The 22,342-nt window shown below is 35.4% G+C and overlaps 1 protein-coding gene across 1 annotated transcript in view; it reads left to right on the top strand.

Annotated features, from left to right (window-relative positions):
- The window catches only part of LOC128869308 (F-actin-monooxygenase Mical), a 303,193-nt gene that overhangs the window by 214,231 nt on the left and 66,620 nt on the right, over positions 1–22,342 (top strand). Inside the window, exons 8-10 of the mRNA XM_054111836.1 lie at positions 7,717–8,214; positions 10,907–11,052; positions 11,126–11,207. Coding sequence (XP_053967811.1) covers positions 7,717–8,214; positions 10,907–11,052; positions 11,126–11,207 — 726 coding nt within the window. The remainder of the gene's footprint in view (positions 1–7,716; positions 8,215–10,906; positions 11,053–11,125; positions 11,208–22,342) is intronic.

The following is a 22,342-nucleotide window of genomic DNA, read 5'->3' as shown; positions in this document are numbered from 1 at the left end:
CTCCTCTCCTTCTGGACCCAAACTGTCGAAACAGCAAGTTCCCTGGGCTAGATTGTTACTGGCATTTAATTATATCAGTCAACCGCAGGTGTGCTCTGCGATTTTCGCTATGGATAAAAATATGGAACAAAGAATTTGCCGTAAATTTTGTGTTTTGAACAGAATATCGTGTGCCAAACCGTTGAAAATGTTGCATAAAGCACATAGCGAGTGTGTTTTATCAAAAACAAGGGTCGATGAGTGGTATATGGATCTTGCAGAGGGCCGAGAAGTCGTGGAAGATTTACTCCGATCTGGTCGCTCATCAACGTCTTCAATGGGTGAAAACGTCGACAAAGTCAAAGAAATGGTGTGGAAAATCATCATTTGGGCATGAGACGCGTGGCTGCTCGACTCGTTCCAAGAGAGTTGAATTTCTCTCAAAAAATTCATCGGAAGCAGGTGTCTGAAGACATGCTTGAGCAAGTGAATTCGGACCCAACTTTTATCCAGCGTATTATAACAGGTGATGAGACGGGGGTATATAAGTTTGACATTCAATCCAGTAAACAAGCGGTTGAATGGCACTATCTACATGAGCCGAAACCCAAAAAACCACGTCAAAGTCGGTCAAAAGTGAAAGTCATGCTACTCGTTTTCTTTGGTTACCATGGTTTTGTGCACTCGGAATCGGTTTTGAATGGTTTTACGGTAAATAAAGAATATTATTTGCACGTAATGCGTCGTTTGAGAGAGAATGTGCGTAGGACGGCCGAATTTGTGGAAAGAAAGCTCATGGATATTGCACCATGATAACGCACCGTCTCACAAGGGTCATATTGTGAACACTTCTTTTCCCAAAATCTCGACAAATATCACCGAAAAACCACCGTATTCACCGAAATTAGCCCCTTGAGACTTTTTCCTTTTCCATTTCCCCCACTTTGAGTCGATAGAGGCCATTAAGGAGAATTCGCTGAAGAAACTGAAGAAGATTTCTTCAAACGCGTTTTAAAGGTGCTTTGGTGACTGGACTAATCGTTGGCATATGTGTATTGCTTCGAATTGAGCCTATTTTGAAGGCGACAAAAGAAATTTTGATGATTAAACAATTATTTTGCGTTTTATTGAACAATTCCCGGTACTTTTTTGACAGAATGTATGCACATTCATATGTGTACACTAATAATCATAGTTTTGCTGGGAGTTCAGAACACAAATATGTACGTAACTAGGCTAGGGTGTCATGTATGTTTCCGCACTTACATAAGTGTATGTCCATATGTAGATTATAATTGTTTTATAGTATCATTTGTTGGACAGAAATTCGATTATTCGGATATTTACACCCTAATTATTGTATGTAGAAATGATAAGAAGATGCGTCGTGAGGTAGGTCAGTACGTAGGTATGTATGTATGGAGCTCTATATTAATTAAATATGCAATTGGACTTTTGCTTAGTTGTCCCATATATGATACATGTGCATATATGTAGGTTTCTTTATATTTTTCTTTTATTTATTTTAAATTTCAAGGTTTTATACTACCTAGAAAATCCATATTTTATTCCCTGTAATAAAATGTGGATGAATAAAATTTCTAGAAAATCCATATTTTATTCCCTGTAAATGTGGATGAAAAAAATTTCGCTTTTCAAAGGAACATAGAAATAAACACATTAAAACGCCTTGCGAAATTCCATCGGCCATTATTCAATTTGATTTCCTACAGAAACCAAAAACTGTGCAGAAGCAATATTCTCGTGCTTAGAGAAAAATCACAGCAATGAGATCTGTTATGAATTTGCTCGTTGTCGAGCTGAGCTAGATGAAAAAGTCTTTGCGGTTTTACTTTATTTTTGAAATTCATACAATTCATAGCCCGTAAGACTTCTCTATACCAATAACGTTCTCTGCCTTGTGTTAGCGAGCTCTTCCAATACCAATTGGTGATTCTGCTCATTGTAATAACAATGAATGAAACAAGTTCACAAGTAAAATAAAGGTGGATATGAATCGCGCTCACACTCAATGCAACTTCCTTCGTGTGTGATAAATACAAATTGTTTGTTCAAGTACTTGCATTTGATAACAATCTTGAACACTTTGTTGTTATAATTCCGGCAACTTCTGGCTTATCGCTCAGGGATAAATAGTAAATGTGGGCAACTTTTTACTAATAACACTGTGGAACAAATTCAGCCTAGCAAAAATTAGGTCCATTCTGAGAGTGGCGGGTGAAAATAGAGGCGAAATTAGAAGACCCGTATCGCGCCGTTTATTTATGTTAGTTCGAATTTTTTTTTAATCGGCCTTCGAAGTTTGCAGTCAAATGCCGATTTTCAGTATATTGTTTATATGGTTTTTTGGCTATAACTCGTCGACTAATTGATATTTTTTCAATCTGTAAAAGCCAAATTATTGCTAGAGACCTGTGCAACAATTACAATTTTTGAAAAAATTGATTTCGAAAATTTTTGTGGTACTTATGAGGCAAAATGTTGGAAAAATTATTTTTTTTTCATGTTTTTTGAAAATATTTTCAACAAAACTAAGTCTTTTTTGCATTTTGTGTGGTCTATAATATGCTTCTCAGTTTCTTAAATAAATGTAAAAATTAATTAAAAAAATTAAAAATCTCCAAAACCATTAAATAAATATCGATTTCGGTAGAAGTAATTAAAAAGGGAAGTTTCAAGAATTAGGAACATTCCAAAAACAATTAAAGAAAAGGAAATGCTAAGTATGGATTAAAAGAGGGATTTTCCGAGAAGAAAGCATGTTCCAAAAATAATTAAGGAAAAGGAAATTCCCAGAATACAATTAAGAAAGGGAATTTCCAGGAACAATCAATAGCTATTAAAATAATATTTGTAAACATTTGTGTTGAAATCTCAATGATTAAAACAACAGTTTAATTAAGTGTAATATTTATTGATTAAATAACGGTTATAATGTATTAGAAAAGAAGCACGCAGTGCTCTTAGCAAAAGTCGACAGACAACTGAAAAAAACAAAATTCCATTTCCCATACTATGACCCACACAATATTCATACCGACAGGAGAGGGGGTCCAAATAGTCTGAAATAGGGGTTAATATGTCATACAAAATTCATCTCTTGCATCAGCATCTTGAAAAACTCGCTCAACAGTTGCCAACTGAATCTGATGAGCAAGGCGAACGTCATCACCAAACTGCGCTTCCATTTGAAATAAGGTAACTATAGAGTGTGCTTATTTTGAATTCCTAGATTTTTCTAATATCTTGGTCAGAGTGCACAATTTAAACATGTTAACGATTGAAAACTATTTTCGTTTCAGGTACAGAGGAAAGAAATCTCCAGATGCGATACTCGCTGAAATTTGTTGGTGGTATAAAAACACCTTTGAAGAAGAGGAAGACGAGGAAACAGAGGAAGAAGGGGAAGACACAGATGAAAATCCAGAATATCTGTTGGACGAAATAATCGATCTCTCTGATGATGATGACGATGACCAAGACATTAGAGAGAGCAGGGATGTTGATCCACAGCCGCCTGCTAAACGGCAGCTGGCCAAATTATTAATTAATTAAATTTTTTTTATTTTTCTACTTAAAACTTTTCATTATTAACATTTCAAAATTATATTTTTTTCCATATTTTTATATTTTCTTTTTCTATGTTTCTTCAAAACCAACACTGAACAAAATTGGTAAATAAAAAATGAGAAATAAATTAATATTAAGCTCAAAAAACGCAAGTTTTGTATTATGACTGTATGCCTAAAGCGCAAATTATCGACTAAGACTTATTTTTTCAAATGAAATTCAATAAAGAAACTGAGAAGCATATTATAGACCACAAAAAAAGTAAAAAACACTTAGTTTTGTGGAAAATATTTTCAAAAAACATGAAAAAATAATAATTTTTCCAACATTTTGCCTCATAAGTACCACAAAAATTTTCGAAATCAATGTTTTCAAAAATTGTAATTGTTGCACAGGTCTCTAGCAATAATTTGGCTTTTACAGATTGAAAAAATATCAATTAGTCGACGAGTTATAGCCAAAAAACCATATAAACAATATACTGAAAATCGGCATTTGACTGCAAACTTCGAAGGCCGATTAAAAAAAAATTCGAACTAACATAAATAAACGGCGCGATACGGGTCTTCTAATTTCACCTCTATTTTCACCCGCCACCCTCAGAATGGACCTAATTTTTGCTAACCTGAATTTGTTCCACAGTGTAATATTACTAATTTATATATATATGTATATATAATTGGCGCGTACACCCTTTTTGGGTGTTTGGCCGAGCTCCTCCTCGTATTTGTGGTGTGCGCCTTGATGTTGTTCCAGAAATGGAGGGACCTACAGTTTCAAGCCGACTCCGAACGGCAGATATTTTTGTGAGGACCTTTTTCATGGCAGAAATACACTCGGAGGTTTGCCATTGCCTGCCAAGGGGCGACCGCTATTAGAAAAATGTTTTTCTTAATTTTGCACGGTTTGCTTTTTTGGTTTTAAATGGACGAAAATTGTACCTCAAATTTTTTTGTTGATTATAATAAAGTATGAAATTTGATGAATTTTCAGCCCCAAAAAAAAGAAATTCTTAGAGCGCTTTTTGTAAAAAGTGAAAAAAAACGAAAGATAATGGAATAGTATAAAATAAGCAAGTAATTAACATGAAATAAAGTAAAAATGTGTTATTGTAGATATTTTTAATTATTATTATGAATTTTTACATGAACATAAAATATATTTGATATTTTATTATTTTTTTACGAACTTTTGATCATAACCAATTCAAATATGATGACAATTGTATTCACAAACAGCACGTTGCAAATGCTTAGAATAATTTGGTTGACTGTTTAATACCTTATAATTGTTCCAACTTGCACTAAAGTCATGATGCAAAGATTCTACAGCTTGTTCACTGTAAAACCCTAATCCGCATTTGTTTTTCAAACAAAATTGTGGCACATGATGAAACAAAGCGTGAATTTTTGGAGTTACTGAAGTACCAAGATCCAGGAAGCTTTTCTGGAATTCGTCGATATCATTTTGATACGTGTCCTTTAATACTGAAGAAAAGCAACTGTCAACAACTTTCTTTAAATTTTCAAAAGCTTTTACAAATTTAAGGCACTCCAAATTACATATAGCTCTTAGTTTATCGACACTATCCAAAAGTTTTTTGCATTGATTACCTTCAAAGGCAGGAGAACCGTAAGTTAGCGACCTTTCAACGTGACAATTTTTGGCCCACAGTAAACTTACTTCTTCAAATTTTATCATCATGTCATTGAATATAGTGTTTACTGCTCCAATCATCAAATGCAACTCGGGAGGCGGAATAATGTCTAAAATTTCTTTTCTTGAATCAAGCGATGAAAAAACTGGAAGATTAACACAATTTTTGTAATTTTTGGCTTTTTTATAGTTTTTACCTTCGTGAATCCAGCATTCATAATTTCTTACACAGTTTCCAATACTTCTAGAGTTACCACAAAGATTTAATTTACCACTCTGAGCGTCGCACCATGTGCATGGATGTGTACTAGTATGAGTCATTAATCCAGTGATGATGTTTGCTAATTTAAGATCAGTTGCAACGGTGCCGAGAAGATCATTTATGTCCAAAGCTGACCAAATGAGTTTAACATTTGTAAAATTCTCTTGAACGTTAGGTGCAGCACATAGAAGTAAAACTTTTTTGACACCAGAAGATTTAAATTTTTTCGTAGAATTTTGAATTTTCATTGTTTTTGATTCTTCTTTAATCTGTAATGAGACACATATTTTTAAGAATCCACCTCCTCCATCGATGCCAAATTTAAAATGTAGTTCATCTGCGTTTTGCTCACGCTCTCCACATACGAAATTTATGAAACCTTTTGTATCTTTACAAATTATAACTCGCTCTGGCTCCTGAGTTACATTTTTAGCCTTCTCACGTATAAATGGAAAATCGCGTTCTTCAAAGAATGAATCTAGTTTGTGATTCTTTTCGACAATTTTGTTTCTCAAATGTGGTTCAATAATTCGATTACTGTTTGATCCTTTACGAACTGCTTTTGCTATCTTATAGATCGTATTATTGCTGCAATTTAAATCACTCTGTAATTTATATAGCTCATCATTAGAAATTTTTGAATTTTTTGTCATTTTTGGTTTAACATCCAAAATTAACGGCTTACCGCGAGTTTGTGACAATACAACCAGATTTTTATCTTCATTATCTTATATCAACAATCAATAAGTACTTGAGCCTTTTTCAAACAAATTAAACATAATCTATAACGATTTTGTTCGTGAGTTCCAGCCTTCTTATACGATAACCGCGCCATTATAAAATAAAGAATGTCAACTTTTTTAACAAACGAAGAATATTGCAAAACTTAAAGGACATGTATTTTTCACCATAGCAAAAAACAAAATAAAATTTTACTGCTTAAAAGAATAAAATATCTTATGCAAGGAAGGTTCACTCAACAACATTAAAGCTACCGACCGGGTGTCAACAGCGCATTGCATTGTTTTGCTTCCACGCGCATCACAATCATATGCAGAATTTTGAAAGTAAACAAAGAGCATGATGTCTTATATATAAACTTTTTAAATCTTTAGGATAAGAATAAGTTATTAGGAAAGTTACTAGGAATAAGTATTAAGTTCTAAATCATAAGCAAGATGTATAAAGTTTTGAAAGATGATCAGTTAAACAATCTTTTAATTATTGTTTTTCGTAGATATATATTTTCTTTTGCATATAATTGTCAATATTTTCAATAGATATTAAAATATTATCAATTATTACATGAAAAAATATAGTCAATATTTTCACAATACAATATTTTTATTTTATGTAACGTTAATTATATGGATATTTTATATTATTCGATTTTTTCGTTTTTTTCACTTTTTTCAAAAAGCGCTCTAAGAATTTCTTTTTTTTTGGGCTGAAAATTCACCAAATTTCATACTTTATTATAATCAACAAAAAAATTTGAGGTACAATTTTCGTCCATTTAAAACCAAAAAAGCAAACCGTGTTTGGTGTTATCACCGAAATTCGAACCGACGTTCTCTCTGTGAATTTCGAATGGTAGTTGCGAACCAACCCATTCGGCTACGGCGTCATATTACTAATTTACTTCAAACAATTTGAGGCACTCGAAAGACTTTGTATATGTTTCTTTAATATAGGATTTCTTTCAACCAATTCGCCTTGGAAATATTGTAATTATTTTGATAATTGAGCCCAAGAACCAAATACATGTCACTTTGTTTTTGTACTACTGTTTTCTCCTTGAACATATTCATCTCGGTTCCTTCACTCAACAGCTTTTCCAAATGTTAATCTCCTACGTAGCTGTGACATGCGGCATAGCAATGTATTATTTTTCAGCAGAAATCTACTCCGGTCTCTCTGTTAGGCAAGTATAGATTAGAACGTGAATGAGCCTATAGCTCTAATTATAGCCTGGATTCTACAAGTGAATTGAATACGATTCAGAGTAAATAGAAGTACATAATATAGGTATATTTATGCCTTTTACAACGAGTCCAATGCTTGTTTGACGAATTACGTTGATTTTTCTGCCTTCTTAACAACGACTAACTCTTCGCAGTAGTAACTAACTTCCAACTAATTAAATTCTTTAATTTTAAGATTTTATGTACAATTACAAAAAATATACAAACAATGTGAGATATTAATCATCAGTTTATTGAAAGCAGGACGTAATCAAGTATGATGAGAAGCCAGAGGATATAAAAATTGAGACTTCAGAAATAAGTTCGAAATTTAAATTTTTCGAATCCTACTGTCCAATCGAGCAGAAAAAAAAGGAGTTTCGTTTTACACCGCCACGAGAGGGTGTTGTAAAAATGCCAACTCCTGAATCGGATACTGAAAACACAAGATATCTAGATGAACTTGGTGAAGAGGCGCATGTACTAGAAAAATCTCATACAACTACCACGATGTTGAATAAGTTTCGAGAAATGGAACAAAAAAGCAATGGTAAAAAAGCTGGCCCAAAGCCTTTGAAGTGTTTTACACCCCCGCTAGATGGTGGCGAGCGTGTCTATCAGGATGAGGACAGTAGCGACGTGGACTCACAGGGTGAAAATGAAGAATTTGAATATGAGGATCAAGACGAAGTTGACGATGAGGATTACGATTTATCGAGAGAGCCCTATAAGCGTTCCCTAGACGACGAAGTTCTTAAGGAGGTACATATGTGTTATACATACAGAGTTGTAAAAGACAAAATCAGCGAATGAAATTTAAACACTAGATTTGCGGACATTGACCGTATACTATTCTTTACTAAAGTCCGTCCTTATGACGGGTATATTAAAATGCAATTTTTTTGTGTGAATTACTTATTTTATTATTATATATATACGAGTATATTATTATATATATTATATTTTTATATATTATATTTATATATTATTTAAGAAGTTAAAGATTTTTATTTATTGTTGTCTTCAGTGCATGTTTTACATGAGTACTCTATCTTGGGTGTACTACACCGTTCACATACACATTTATTACATTTAATGCAAATATAGTTACACATATTTTTCTTACAAAACCCAATTTGGAAAGATGGACATTAAACAATGTATTGAAGTTATTTCGTTACAAAACTTGTTGATTTCAAACTTGTTTGCTCATGTATTTACTGCAAAACAACAGTTATTTCTATATGTTTTATACCTATGTAATTAAAACCGTCAAATTGACGGATTTTAATAAAAACACCCCTAGAAATTATAAAATAAAGGTGTTTCAGTAAAAATTTATTATTTAAAACCAATATGTAGATATTTAAAGTAATACTTGCAGAATCTTTTATAGAATTCAACGAAAATCAGCCAAATGACGGGTACCGTAATTTAATGTTAATATGGTTAGTTACCTTGATCAACGGAACTGCATGATGACTTTTTAGCATGAACCTGTCTTTGGAAAAAGAGAGAGGTCGTTTTCGATATTCTAAATCAAGAATGATAAACGAGAACCTGAGCTATATTAATGTTTCCGCCACCTGGAAATGCCGTTCCATTATGTAACTAGATTTCACACTAGAGCTTATTATTTATTTTATTGATAATGGTAATCTAAAAGCAATTTTATAAATGACAATACTTTCTTATATTTCATGTCTTAATTTCTTTCTTGACTTCTTTTTCTCTCAGTGAATGCATTCAAGATTCCTCTTCTGGGCATTACAAATCAACTGATTCTATTGATAGTAATAAAAATGTGTACGCAGATATGGTTCGATAACGCAGAACAAAACAGTTTGAAAGACAAATCAACTGCTTTAGCATTTTGAATAATACTTCGAACTACTTTGAATTAATTTGTAACATTTGATACACATTCACTCAGAGTTTTGTTTGCTTTACAAAAACCTGTCTGTTAGTTTTTAGCCTGCATAATATTGCGTGCTCTTTGAATGTCTCAAAAGTGTCTTTCCCTTGCAACGTCAAATTCAGTAACAATTGCTTCAAGATTGACAGGTTGAGGTTATTGAATATTTCAAGGGTGACAATCGTTTGACTTGGTCTGAATATATTTTTACGTTAAAACAATACTTCCTTTGCACCATTCGCCATTTCTACCACCTCAAAGAGTTTGGCTCTACGCTTCCTCCAAAAATGGTTTACTATGCTATATTTCAAAGCTTCAATATGGTATCACCTCCTGCTACTTCGGCTAATTCAAAAAATCATAATTAAATGAATCTGTGCAAACACCAGATCTCACTTTATACAATATATCTTTTTTAAAACTCGGACAGACATCTCAATTTAGAATTTTTTACATATGTATATATATTTTGTGGAGCAACATCATCATTGTACACCACAAACAGGAAGAGGAGCTCGGCCAAACATCCAAAAAGGGTGTACGCGCCAATTTTATATGTATATATATAAATATGTATATGTCGTGCAAATTATGCAACTCCATCTGCTTCTGTACAGCTTATTGGAAAAATTAATTTATTTCATAAAAATAACAAAATGTATCTACTTGATTTAAACTACAGTGAATTAGTAATCTTGGTAAGGTCGATATTGTGTTGCTGACGTTTAATAAAATAACTATAGTGCTTATATTTATGTTTTATTTTTCGAGTCTCTTGGCTGTTTATTGATCTATTTTTTAACCTTAAATCCATCTTTTTTATTATGTACGCATGTACTGTTTCAATTTTTAATATAAAAAATGCCGGATACTTTTCCTATGCAATATAGCAAACTTATTGAACAGAAACATGAATTTGGGGTTAATATATAGGCATTAAGAAAATTACAAATAAATAAAAGCACTATGTTTCAACTTTTTTGCGCATGCGCACAATCTAGTTGTCAGCAATGCAATTTGACATTCACAATAGTGTCACAATACCTATTTTATTTTTTTGAGCTCACAATCGTCTATTTTTAACATTTTGTTTTAATAAAATACAACTAAATATAATCATCCTATTAACATTGAAATTGTCAAACACGACTCATCTCTAATTCTAAAAAAAATATCTTATTTATTGATTTTCGACCCGTATGAGAGCAGAAAACGGATATTAACAAAAAAATATGCCTCAGGAATAGATATTAAATTACTAAATTTCTTGCTTTTTTTTTGCACACTTTGAAATCGACTTTGCAATTCTAAGTTCTAATTTATGACATACATTCAAACCAAAGATATTTAATAATTTAGTATATAATCATTAAAATTACTTTAACGTATGTAGTGTAATTCGTATAAAACAAGTATGATTTAACCAAATTCGCTGATTTTGTTTTTCACAGCACTGTATATATATAGTACTTATGCATACTATATACACGTCTTAAGTACATACGTATACATACATATGCATATGCACGTTTTTAATAGGCACAAGCAGCAGCGCGCGCTAAGCAATTACGGGCAAAATTCGAAAAGTGGGAAGCTACCGAAAGAGAAAAGGAGATGAAGGATGGGCGTGTCGACATCTATACCACCGAAGTATTAGACCACTCGAACATTGAAAGTACAAAAGCGTAAGTTTTACCTCACCAAAAATTAGCATGCCTATATTTCGTTACTAATATTAAACCAAAAACTCATATATAGTATACGCGAACGGTTCGAAAATATGAAGAACTCCACACATAATACGCAAAGAAGACCACGCTGTCAAGTCAATCGTTTTGTGGTAAGTAAATGGGGAAAAATTGTTAATACACAATTACTGTGGTCTGATTACTTAAAGAAATTTTAACAAAAATATTTTCTTAAGATCATCTATTCCATTCCATTTTTTTAAATCAGTCGGACAGCGTTCTCGTTTAAGCATTGAAGTTTGAGCGATAGAGAGTTACCCGAACAAAAATTGTGACAGTTTTGTCATAATGTTTTGGGTGGCCATCAAGGTTATGAGATTCCACACAGTTGGATTTTCATTGTAGTTTCTTAACAGAAATTGTGTATGGCAATTACAATGCCTCAACAGAAAGATTTTAGTTATCGCGGTAAAATGTAATAGAAAATTTTGGCAGAACGGACAAATGTAACGAGGCAACCATTTATCGAATATCTGGTTCTATACGTAAACTCAATGCTTATATATTATAATATATAAGCACTTGTGGAAGATCATTTAAAAAGGACATCGGCAAAAACTAGTTAAAGTGGGTTGGTTCACTGCCATCATCCTCCAGATTGAAAGGGATCAGGAATTCTTCGCTAAAATGTCAACAGTGGTGTTAGTAAACAGTGACTTCTCCCTCATTCACTGGTCTTTTGATATGGAGATCGTTATGGCCAGTCTTAAAATCTAATGGAGAAACACAGTGGCTACAAAGGCCGTTTTGGAATTAGGAGGCACTCAATGAGAAGAAGTTCTAGGCTTACGAAGTCATCGCTATAGTTCAGCGTATTAAATATAGGTGCTTTCCATTTCAATTCAACCGGGCTATTCGGGTCAGGTTCTTCGATTTCGATGTAACTCAAATATGTTGCTCTCTGGTCAAAATAATGAGACACGTATTTTTTTGTTGGCCCGAAAATTTTTTTTTCAAGATTTATCGGCAATTTTGTTTTTCGGCTCAAAATCGATTTTTTTTAATTATATTGTATAAAAAATTTTTTTTTTTTTTAAATTCTCATAACTTAGTCAAAAATGAACCGATTTTAATAATTCTGGGTTCAAAATGATCGTCATTAGTTGCACGAGCGATTTCATGTAGAAACAATTGCAAAAAAGTAGTTGAAGATTTTTTATTTTGCAAGCTTTACATAAAGCCTCATTGTACAAAAATTGCGGAGTGCCTTCCCTTTGATTTTATAGTGTTATCAATCGTAGTTCCAAAGGGATACCTGTGTCTACTATAATTTATTGATAATTTAATTAATTAGAATTTTGTTGTTTAACTTAAATGTTAGGAAATATATTCACCTCTTAAATATGCACTCCGATTTCTTCGATCGTAAAGATAATGTGTTCAGCAGTTCAATGGAAAATAATATACAATGGGGGACATTTTTATCTTCTTCTTCTTAATTGGCGCGATAACCGCTTACGCGATTTTGGCTTTAACAAAGCGCGGCAGTCGTTTCTTTCTCGTGCTCACCGGCTCCAATTGGACCCACCAAGTGAAGCCAAGTCCTTCTCCACCTCATTTTTCCAACGCAAAGGAGGCCTTTCTCTTCCTGAGCTACCACCAGCTGGAACCGCATCAAATACTTTCAGAGCCGGAGCGTTTGTATCCATTCGGACGACATGACCCAGCCAGCGTAGCCGCTGGATCTTTATTTGTTGCGCTATGTCTATGTCGTCGTAAGGCTCATACAGCTTATCGTTCCATCGCCTGCGATATTTGCCGTTGCCAACGTGCAAAGGTCCAAAAATCGTACGCAGAATCTTTCTCTCAAACACTCCAAGCGACGCTTCATCGGATGTTGTCATCGCTCACGCTTCTGCGCCATACGTTAGGACGAGCATGATGAGAGCCTTGTAGAGTGTCGGTTTTGTTCGTCGAGAGAGGACTTTACTACTCACTTGCCTACTTAGTCCAAAGTAGCGCTTGTTGTCAAGAGAGATTCTACGTTGGATTTCCAGGTTGACATTATTATAGGTGTTAATGCTGGTTCCTAAATATACGAAGTCTTTTACAACTTCGAAATTATAACTGTCAACAGTGACTTGGGTGCCGATACGCAAGTGCGCCGACTGTTTGTTTGAAGACAGGAGGTACCTCGTTTTGTCCTCGCTCAACACCAGACCCATTTGCGTTGCCTCTTTATCCAATTTAGAAAAGGCAGAACTAACAGCGCGGTTGCCCAGGCCGATGCATACGCCAACAATTGTACGCTTGGAGAGGTCCTTCCCAATTCTGATAGCGCTGCTCGTATTGAGCAACGTCATCTTGCATAGCCGTATTAGTTTTGCGGGGCTACCAGATTCAGACATCGCAGCATACAAGTTACTCCTTTTCGTACTGTCGAATGCAGCTTTGAAATCGACGAAAATATGGTGTGTGTCGATTCTCCTTTCATGGGTCTTTTCCAAGATTTGGCATATTGTGAATATTTGGTCGATGGTGGACCTTTCAGGTCTAAAGCTACACTGATAAGGTCTAATCAATTGGTTGACGGTGGGCTTCAGCCTTTCACAAAATACGCTCGCTAGAACCTTATACGCCATCATTAGAAGACTAATCCCGCGGTAATTGGCACAGATTGCAAGATGGATTGGCAGAGCGCACTTAAATTACAATCGGCAGGCATGCTTTTATCCGACCATATTTTGCGTAGGAGCTGATGCATGCACCTTACCAGCTCCTCGCCCTCATGTTTGAATAGTTCAGCCTGCATTCCGTTAGCCCCCGCGGATTCGTTGTTCGTTAGCCGCATTATCGCTATTCTCACCTCGTCATGGTCGGGTAGCGGAACGATAATTCCTTCTTCAACGATTGAAATATCGGGACATTCACATTCTCTGTGACATTCGCAGCAATCACTGTTTAACAGATTCGAGAAATGTTCCCTCCATAATTTAAGATTGCTTTGTATGTCAGTCACTAGATCGCCGCCTTTGTCCTTACAGGAAAACGCCCCGGTCTTGAAACCTTCTGTAAGCCGCGGAACTGTCTGGTAGAATTTTCGGGCGTTGTTCCTATTGGCCAGCATCTCAAGCTCCAGCCTCTCGTTTCTTCTTTCGGATTATACGTCTCTCCTCCTTTTTTAGCTCTCTGTAGCGATCCCACATTACTCGCGTTGCGCGCGATCGCAGCGTGGCTTTATAGGCGGCATCCTTTCTTTCTGCGGCAGCATGACATTCCTCGTCGTACTAGCTGTTTTTTCGGGCTCGCCGGAATCCGATTTCTGCTTCGGCGGCAGTACGTAGAGAACGAGAAATGCTCTCCATTGTTCGTGCATGCCGGTTTGTTGGGCAGTACTCTCTGAGAGCAGGAGTGAGAGTCGAGTGGCGAATCTTCTGGCTTCCAGATATTTCGTTGAGCAGGCTACATTCTGTCCTTGCGTACCCTGGCGTTGAAGTCGCCAAGAACGATTTTCATGTCGTGGCGGGCCCAGTGCTCATAGGAAAGTTAGAAGCGTTCATAGAAAAAATTTTTGGTCGCATCGTCTTTCTCTTCCATCGTGTCGTGGGCGCATATTAGCGAGATGTTAAAAAGTTGCTCTTTGATGCGGATTATTGCGAGGAGCTCGTCCACCGGAGTGAACGACAGTACTTGGCGACGAAGTCTCTCTCCCACAACAAATCCAGAACCGAATTTGCGCTCATTAACATGGCAGCTGTAGTAGACGTCACAAGGTCCTACACTTTTCTTGCCTTTCCCCGTCCATCGCACCTCTTCGATGGCAGTGGTGTCAATCTTTACTCTCTCGAGGACATCAACCAGCCGGGCAGAGGTACTTTCCCCATTAAGGGACCGGACATTCCAGGTGCATGCCTGAAATTGTGAAGCAGAAAACAATGAACTGCGATCTTAGAACGATACTCAATCACCTTTATTCAATGGGATTTACCAAAAAACTGAGAGCCTGGGTGCCTCACAAGCTCAACGAAAAAAACAAAGAAAGTGCCCTTCAAATTGCTTCTCAGCATCTCGCCTGCCCTCGAGCAACACGCGATCATAAACAGCGCTTTTTGTACCGAATTGTCACGGGAGATGAGAAATGGTGCCAAAGCCGAGATTCAAGCTGGGTCTCCATCCAAAGGGAATCATGATATGTCTTTGGAGGGGCTGGGAGGGCATGGTACACTGGGACATGCTCGAAAAGAATGCCTCGGTCAACAAGGAGCTCTACATTGCTCAGCTAGCGTGAATGAGGCTATTCGACTGAAAAGACCTGATGGACGTGGTCAAACCATATTCCTTTACGACAATGCCGGGCCCCATGTTGCGCAAATCGTCAAAGCCGCACTCAAAGAGCTCGAATGGAAGGTCATTCATCATCCGCCGCACATACCGTTATTTTGATAATCTAGGCGGCCAAAAGTAAATTTTTTAAAATTCATTAATTGATTTTAATAGTGAATATAATAGAAAGATAACACAATGGAGTATTCACTCCACCACCTCTCGCGCTTTTTCGTCGCGTGCGCTACCACCGTATTGGCAGTCAAAAGTTCATTGCTTATCACACTACACATATCTCGCTCGGCGTTCGGCAAGCAACAAATCTTCAAAAAAGTAAAGTTAACTTATTTAAAGTTATATGTCTCGTTTTAATGATGGAAATTGAAGCTTCAGGTATGTTTTTTCCAAATTTAATAAATATTTTATAGATTTTGTTCATTAAAAACGTAATTTATTGAATTCCGTACAAGAAGAAATAGTGCATTTTTTACACATATTTTTTTTATTTGTTAAGCTGAAAGTTATACTTCCAAGTCCGTCCAAGCTTGAACTTTTTTTTCAGATTGTGTACATATGCTTTGAGATGTAGAATAAAGTAGAATTAGCCGCAGAAAACCGCAGATTAATTAATTGTGGAATTTCAAAAGTTTCATGGAACAGTTTTTTTTAAAAGCGTTTTCTATACTTGTTATTTTTTGGTTTGTTTAAGGGTCTCAAGGCACTTCAGGGGTTCGAATTGTGACTCGAAAATACCTATTCGACAGCATGCAAGCTCAAAATTTACTAAATTTGGACCAAATTTACCAACAGGAGCTTTTGTCAAGTGAAAAATACTCTGACGAACAGATATCAGCTCTTAAGCACAATTTTTCACATTTTAAATCACAAATAAAGAAAAAGCGGCTACAAGTACATAAAAAAGAAGATGTTTTCCTATCAAAGTACAAGTCTTGGTTGGAAGGAGGTTTTGAATTAACTGTTGGAGCAATACCGAAACGATGTGGCCGTCCTCAGAAACATTTCAGTGACTCAGGTGAAAGATCTAAAAGACGCAAAACTGCAGAACTCAGATCTACAGTAAAGGACAAAAACTTGATTATGCATGCTGCTTCAGTAGAGTTAATCAAAAGTGGAAAGAGAGATGCTTCTTTTTTTTTTTTTTTTTTTTTTTTTTTGTTTTTTATTTCCATTATAAATTACGATCTGTTAATATTAACAATAAGTAATTGGTGTTTGGGTTTGGAATTAAAATGTCCCTTCCCTTTGAAAGAGAACATTATTGTCTTTGGTGGTATTTAGTTAAAATTTTACTAATACATAGTTTTCTATAATTTTATATTATTATATTTTATTTTATATCACAGTACGGGCAAGATCTGTGGGTGTTTTGCGCTTTAGTCTCCTTGGTTTAAGTTCCATTTCCGGTATCAGTCTCATATCATGGTTTTTGTGCTCTAATAGTCACAAGATGTGCTTACTGCTGCTTCTTTTTACTGCTTCAGTGACAGTGGCTATGCCGAGGTCGCCGTGAATATCGTCATTTTTTATGTACCAATTTGCGTTTGTGATGGTCCTTAGCATCTTAGATTGACTTCTCTGAATGATTTGTAGGTTTGATTTACTGGCAGCCCCCCAAATTTCTAGTCCGTAGGTCCATGTCGGTCTGATTATTGATTTGTATATCATTTGTTTATTAAGTAAGCTTAGGGTTGATTGTTTTCCTAGTAGCCAGTAGAGTTGTCGGAATTTGTTTTTCATCTCGTTTCTCTTGTTTAGTATGTGTTTTTTCCATGTGAGTTTTGAGTCAATCGTTATGCCTAAGTATTTTGCACTTGAGTGTATTTTTATGTCTTCCCCGTTAATTTGGATTGGATATCTTGCAGATTTTCTCTTCGCGTATATAACATGTTGTGTTTTGTCTTTATTGACCTCAATGCCCCATTTTTCAAACCATTTTGTTGTAGCTGATAGCGTATCTTGCAGTGTTTTTGTTGCTGCTTCTTCATTGTGGTTAGCTGACATTAAAACTGTGTCGTCTGCAAATGTAGCTATCATTGATCCTCGAGTAGTTGGCGTTGGTATATCTGCTGTGTATACTAAGTATAGTATGGGGCCCAGTACACTTCTTTGAGGTACTCCAGCAGACGCCGTCAAGATAACAGAGCACCGTCATATTTTATGAAGGAGTGTCTATCAGTCATGTAGCTTTTAAGGATATTAAATATGTTAATTGGTAAAATGGTTTTTAGTTTATACAGAAGTCCTTTGTGCCATACTCTGTCAAAAGCTTTCGCGATGTCCAAATACACGGCAATGCAATATTTCTTCTTATCGAAGTCGTCTGTAATTTTGTTGACTACTCTGTGAATCTGTTGCACAGTTGAGTGTTGTTTTCGGAAACCGAACTGGTGTGAGGGGATAACGTCTTTTTGTTTTAGAATCGGGGCAATTCTGTCAAGCAGTATTTTTTCAAACAATTTAGAGAGGATGGGCAGCAAGCTAATTGGTCTGTACGAGCTAGCAACAGTGGCGTTCTTGTTTGGCTTGGGGATCGCTATAACTTGTGCAACTTTCCATGCTTTTAGGAAGTATTGTAACCTAATTATTCCGTTGAAGAGGTCTCGTATGTATTTTATTATAGTATCGGGTAGTTCCTTTAGTATTTTCCCATTTATTTGGTCATATCCCGGTGTATTTTTGTCTTTAAGTTTCTTTATATAATATTTGATTTCTTCTTTTGTCGTGTTTTGTATTGTGTGGTCTGCATTCTCAATTGTGTTTGGCAGATCAATGTCTTTATTATCCATGCTATTTGTAAATATTGTTTTAAAGTGGTCAGCTAATGTTTCAGCCTTTTCTTTGCTTGTTCTAGCCCATGTGTTGGAGTTTGTTTTTATTGGAGACTTGTGTATGGTTGTTTTAGTGAGTTTTTTAGTTGCTTTCTATAGGGAATAATATAGTTGGGAGCTGTAGTTGTTTCGAGGCTGCTAAGGTACTTCTTCAGTTGGTTGTCATTATGTTCTTTGAGAATTTTTTTGAGTTCGTTTGATGATTTGTTTAGTTTAGCTTTATCGGCTGGGTGTTTGGAGCGTTGCCAGTCTTTCCTGAGTTTGCGTTTTTGTTTGATTTTGTCTAAAATAAAAGCAGGGATTTTCTTTGTTATTAAGGTGTCTAATATTGGGGTCGATTGTGTTACTGCTTTTATTATGTTATCGTGTAAGTATACGATTGCATTGTCCAGTTCGGAGGAGGATTTCAAAGAGACTCGAGTTTCCATGTTTTCTTTTATGACATCACGAAATATATTCCAGTTCGTCTTATGGTTATATAGCGAGGTGATGGTTTTTCTAACAGGTCTATCCTGGAGCGTTATTATTAATGGTGAGTGGTCTGATGATAAGTCAAGGCATGATTTTATTGCAATGTTTTTGTGAGTCAGGTTTTTCGTAATACAGAAGTCGATTAAATCAGGAAGTTTTTTATTGTCAGTTGGCCAATACGTCGGTTCTCCTGTGCTTAATATGCTGTTGTTATTTGCCTTAATGGCCTCATATAGGTGTCTTCCTTTCGTGGTGGTTATCCTAGATCCCCATGTTACGTGCTTTGCATTGTAGTCACCCCCTCGATTTCCAACTGATTTAAGATAATCAAGGTATTGGTGTGTTGTATTATTATACTTGGGGGGACAATAAACAGCTGATATATTTATTGGGCCAGTCAAAGTGTTGATGCAGACTGTAGTCGCCTGTGTATGTTCTGCTTTATAGCCATCCATTTCTACGCATTTTATTGCTCTTTTTATTATGCTTCTAAAGTATTAGAAGACATTCAAAACTCTCCGATACGTGCGACAAAATACAAAAAGGCATTTTCAAACACTAGGAAAAAAGAAATCCACTCTTTATCACCAATGCAAGCATTGAAAATGATGATTGATGCTGATCTAACAGGTGCTCAGTACGAAGTTATAAGGAACACATGTAAAAAAATGTTTCCCTGCTACACACTTATTCAAAAAGCAAAAAATGAATTGTATCCGCCTACTGAATCTATCAGAATTACATGCACTAGTGCCGAATGTGATTTACAGCCCTTGGTCGATGTTACAGTGAAACGCTTATTAACTTATTTGGAAGTGGTTCTTTCAGCCCTTAAAGAACAATAAAGATTGTCCCTGAAACTTATTTGTAAATGGGGATGCGACGGCTCACAGCAGTCACAGTTTAAACAAAAACAAGAAAGTGATACTGATTGTGATTCAAATATCTTCCAAACCTGTTTTGTTCCATTAAGGTTAGTCTGTGGAAAAAGTGATAAAGTCGTTTGGGAAAATCCAACGCCCTCTTCAGCTCGTTTTTGTCGTATTTTGAGGTTCCGGTTTGTGAAAGAAATTGTGGACATAACTAAAGAGGAAATTGACTTCGTAACTGAATCTTTGAAATCGCTGTCAGCTACGGATTTAGAATTAAATAGTTAAACCTTTAAAGTCAGTCACGTGTTCGTCATTACAATGGTAGATGGCAAAGTGTGCAACGCTGCTTCTGGCACAACTTCTACCAATAAGTGCTATATTTGCGGCGCTACATCCAAAGATTTTAATAAGCTGCATTTAAAGCACGATATTAACCACGAATGTCTTGAGTTTGGTTTATCTGTTTTGCACGCCAGGATAAGACTCTTTGAGAGTATTCTCCATCTTGCCTACAAGTTACCTGTTCGAAAATACAGAGAAAGAAAGACAGAAGCGGAAAAAACGCTCGAGAAAGACAGGAAACTTGAAATCCAATGGAGATTCCGTAACGAGACTGGCTTGCTTATTCATATGCCAAAAGCTAACTTTGGAAACACGAATGATGGTAACACAAGCAGGAGATTTTTCGAAGATCCAAAGTTAGCTGCTGAAGTAACCGGAATCAACTATGATCTCATTTATCGGTTAAAAGTCATATTGGAGACAATTTCATGCGGATATAAAAAGGACTCGGAGAAGTATGATAAATATGCATTTGACACAGCTCAGTTGTACGTTGAATTATACCCATGGCACCCGATGACACCGACAATGCACAAAATACATGTGCATGGTGCATTAATCATAAAAAATGCATTGGTGCCTTTTGGGCAACTTTCGGAGGAAGCTGCAGAAGCAATGAATAAACATTTTAGAACTTACCGCCAAGACTTCGCAAGAAAATTTTCCCGAGAAAACTGTAATAGAGACATTTTTAATCGACTAAATTCAGACCTTTTATTTAGCAGCACTAGAAATGTGAAAAGAGGAAAATTAAAATCATATTTACTGGAAACGTTAAGCTTACTCATTCCCGACCAACCTAACTAATCTGATTCATCAGATAATGAAAATTTGTAATTTTTTCCTTTAATTTGTTCCATTTTGCTTCAGTTCTTATTGACGTAAGATTATTGATTGAATTAAATTTTTTTTTTTTTTGGTTCAAATAATGTATTTTATTTGACACCTTCTGTGAAACTTGGCATTTGATAATAAATAATTAAAACATTAATAATGATGTCTATTTTAAATGCATTTTCCATTTATTCTAGTCCAAAATGGTTGTAACTTTAAAGATACCACGGTCATTTAAGGGTTAATAATATAATAGTTCAATAAAAAAAGTCCATTGTCTAAATGATGATGAATAAAAGTATTTAAGACTATAAAAAACGTTAAAATAGTTTTGGCCGCCTTGATTATCAAAATACCGGTATGTGCGCCGTATTCTCCTGACCTTGCAAAGACCGATAACCATCTTGTCCGCGTTCTGTCAAAACATATGAGGGGCGTTAACTGCGGTAACAAAGAGGTCATTAAAAACTGGCTCAAAAATTTATTTGACACCAGACCAGGCAATTTTTGGCGGAACGGCATCAACCAAACTAAAAACGCTACGAACTTATTCCCCAATCTATTACATATACGGCTGCGTGCACTTGCCACAGAAAACATATAATAACACGGTGCTACAGTGAATCAGAACTTTTGAAGTGACATGATGAGCACTGTAGATCTAGCCGAGAACGACGCGGAACCGTGTTTAAAAAATTTTAACACTCTCAAATTGTTTATTTATCGTTAAAAACCCAATTTTGGGTGTTTTCCGACACTTAAAAATTCGTAGCTCGTCTGCGTTTTATCCGATTTCCAATCTTGAAACAGTTTTGTTGAAGTATGTCTTCCATTTTTCACGCTAAGCAAAAATAACCACTGATTTCAACACAAAACTTAAATTGTAGTCAATTTTTCCAATTTTTGCGAGTTTAACGAGATGTAGTCGATAACATTGAAATAAAAGGTTTATTTACATATTCGAAGAAAGTCTTATAGCTGTTTCAATTCCGAATGTAAAAAGCATTTATTTTCAAAAATCGATGAAAATGTGTCGAAGTAACAGTTTGTTTTGCAAAAAAATCAGTAAACTGAAAGTTTTATTCACTACTTTTATATTTGCAAATTTAATGCGGTTCTCCGTTATTATTTGCGAAATACGTGTTTAATTAAGTATATTTACGGATACATGTGTCCATTCTGAATCTAGCAAGCATTATTTCATCAAAATTGATCAGAAATTTTCCTAGTGAAGAACGTTTTTGAAGGAATAAAATAAAAACAGAACTTTCTCGAGTTGAACAGAGACCGTAGAAGAATATTATAACGCCAAAAAAAAGTATGCAAAAAGTAATGTAATTTGCTGACTTACTTCTGCAATTTTCTGACTTACCCGAACGTAGTATTACCTAACTTAACCTCACCTAACCTAACGTTATCGAAAGCAATCCAACCGTACACAATGTGAGGCAATCGAACCCATTGTGCTGCTTTTCTGCATAGCAAAAGAAAGTCATTTTGATTAGTTTGCAATGCCGACCTATCCAAACTCGATGTAACCTTGAATAACTTATCCTAATCCCACTTCACTGAATAGAATCCTACGCAACACAATTG

This window comes from Anastrepha ludens, chromosome X (genome assembly GCF_028408465.1).
Source record: "Anastrepha ludens isolate Willacy chromosome X, idAnaLude1.1, whole genome shotgun sequence".
NCBI classification, from domain to species: Eukaryota; Metazoa; Arthropoda; class Insecta; order Diptera; family Tephritidae; genus Anastrepha; species Anastrepha ludens.
This window is presented reverse-complemented; position numbering and strand designations above follow the sequence as displayed.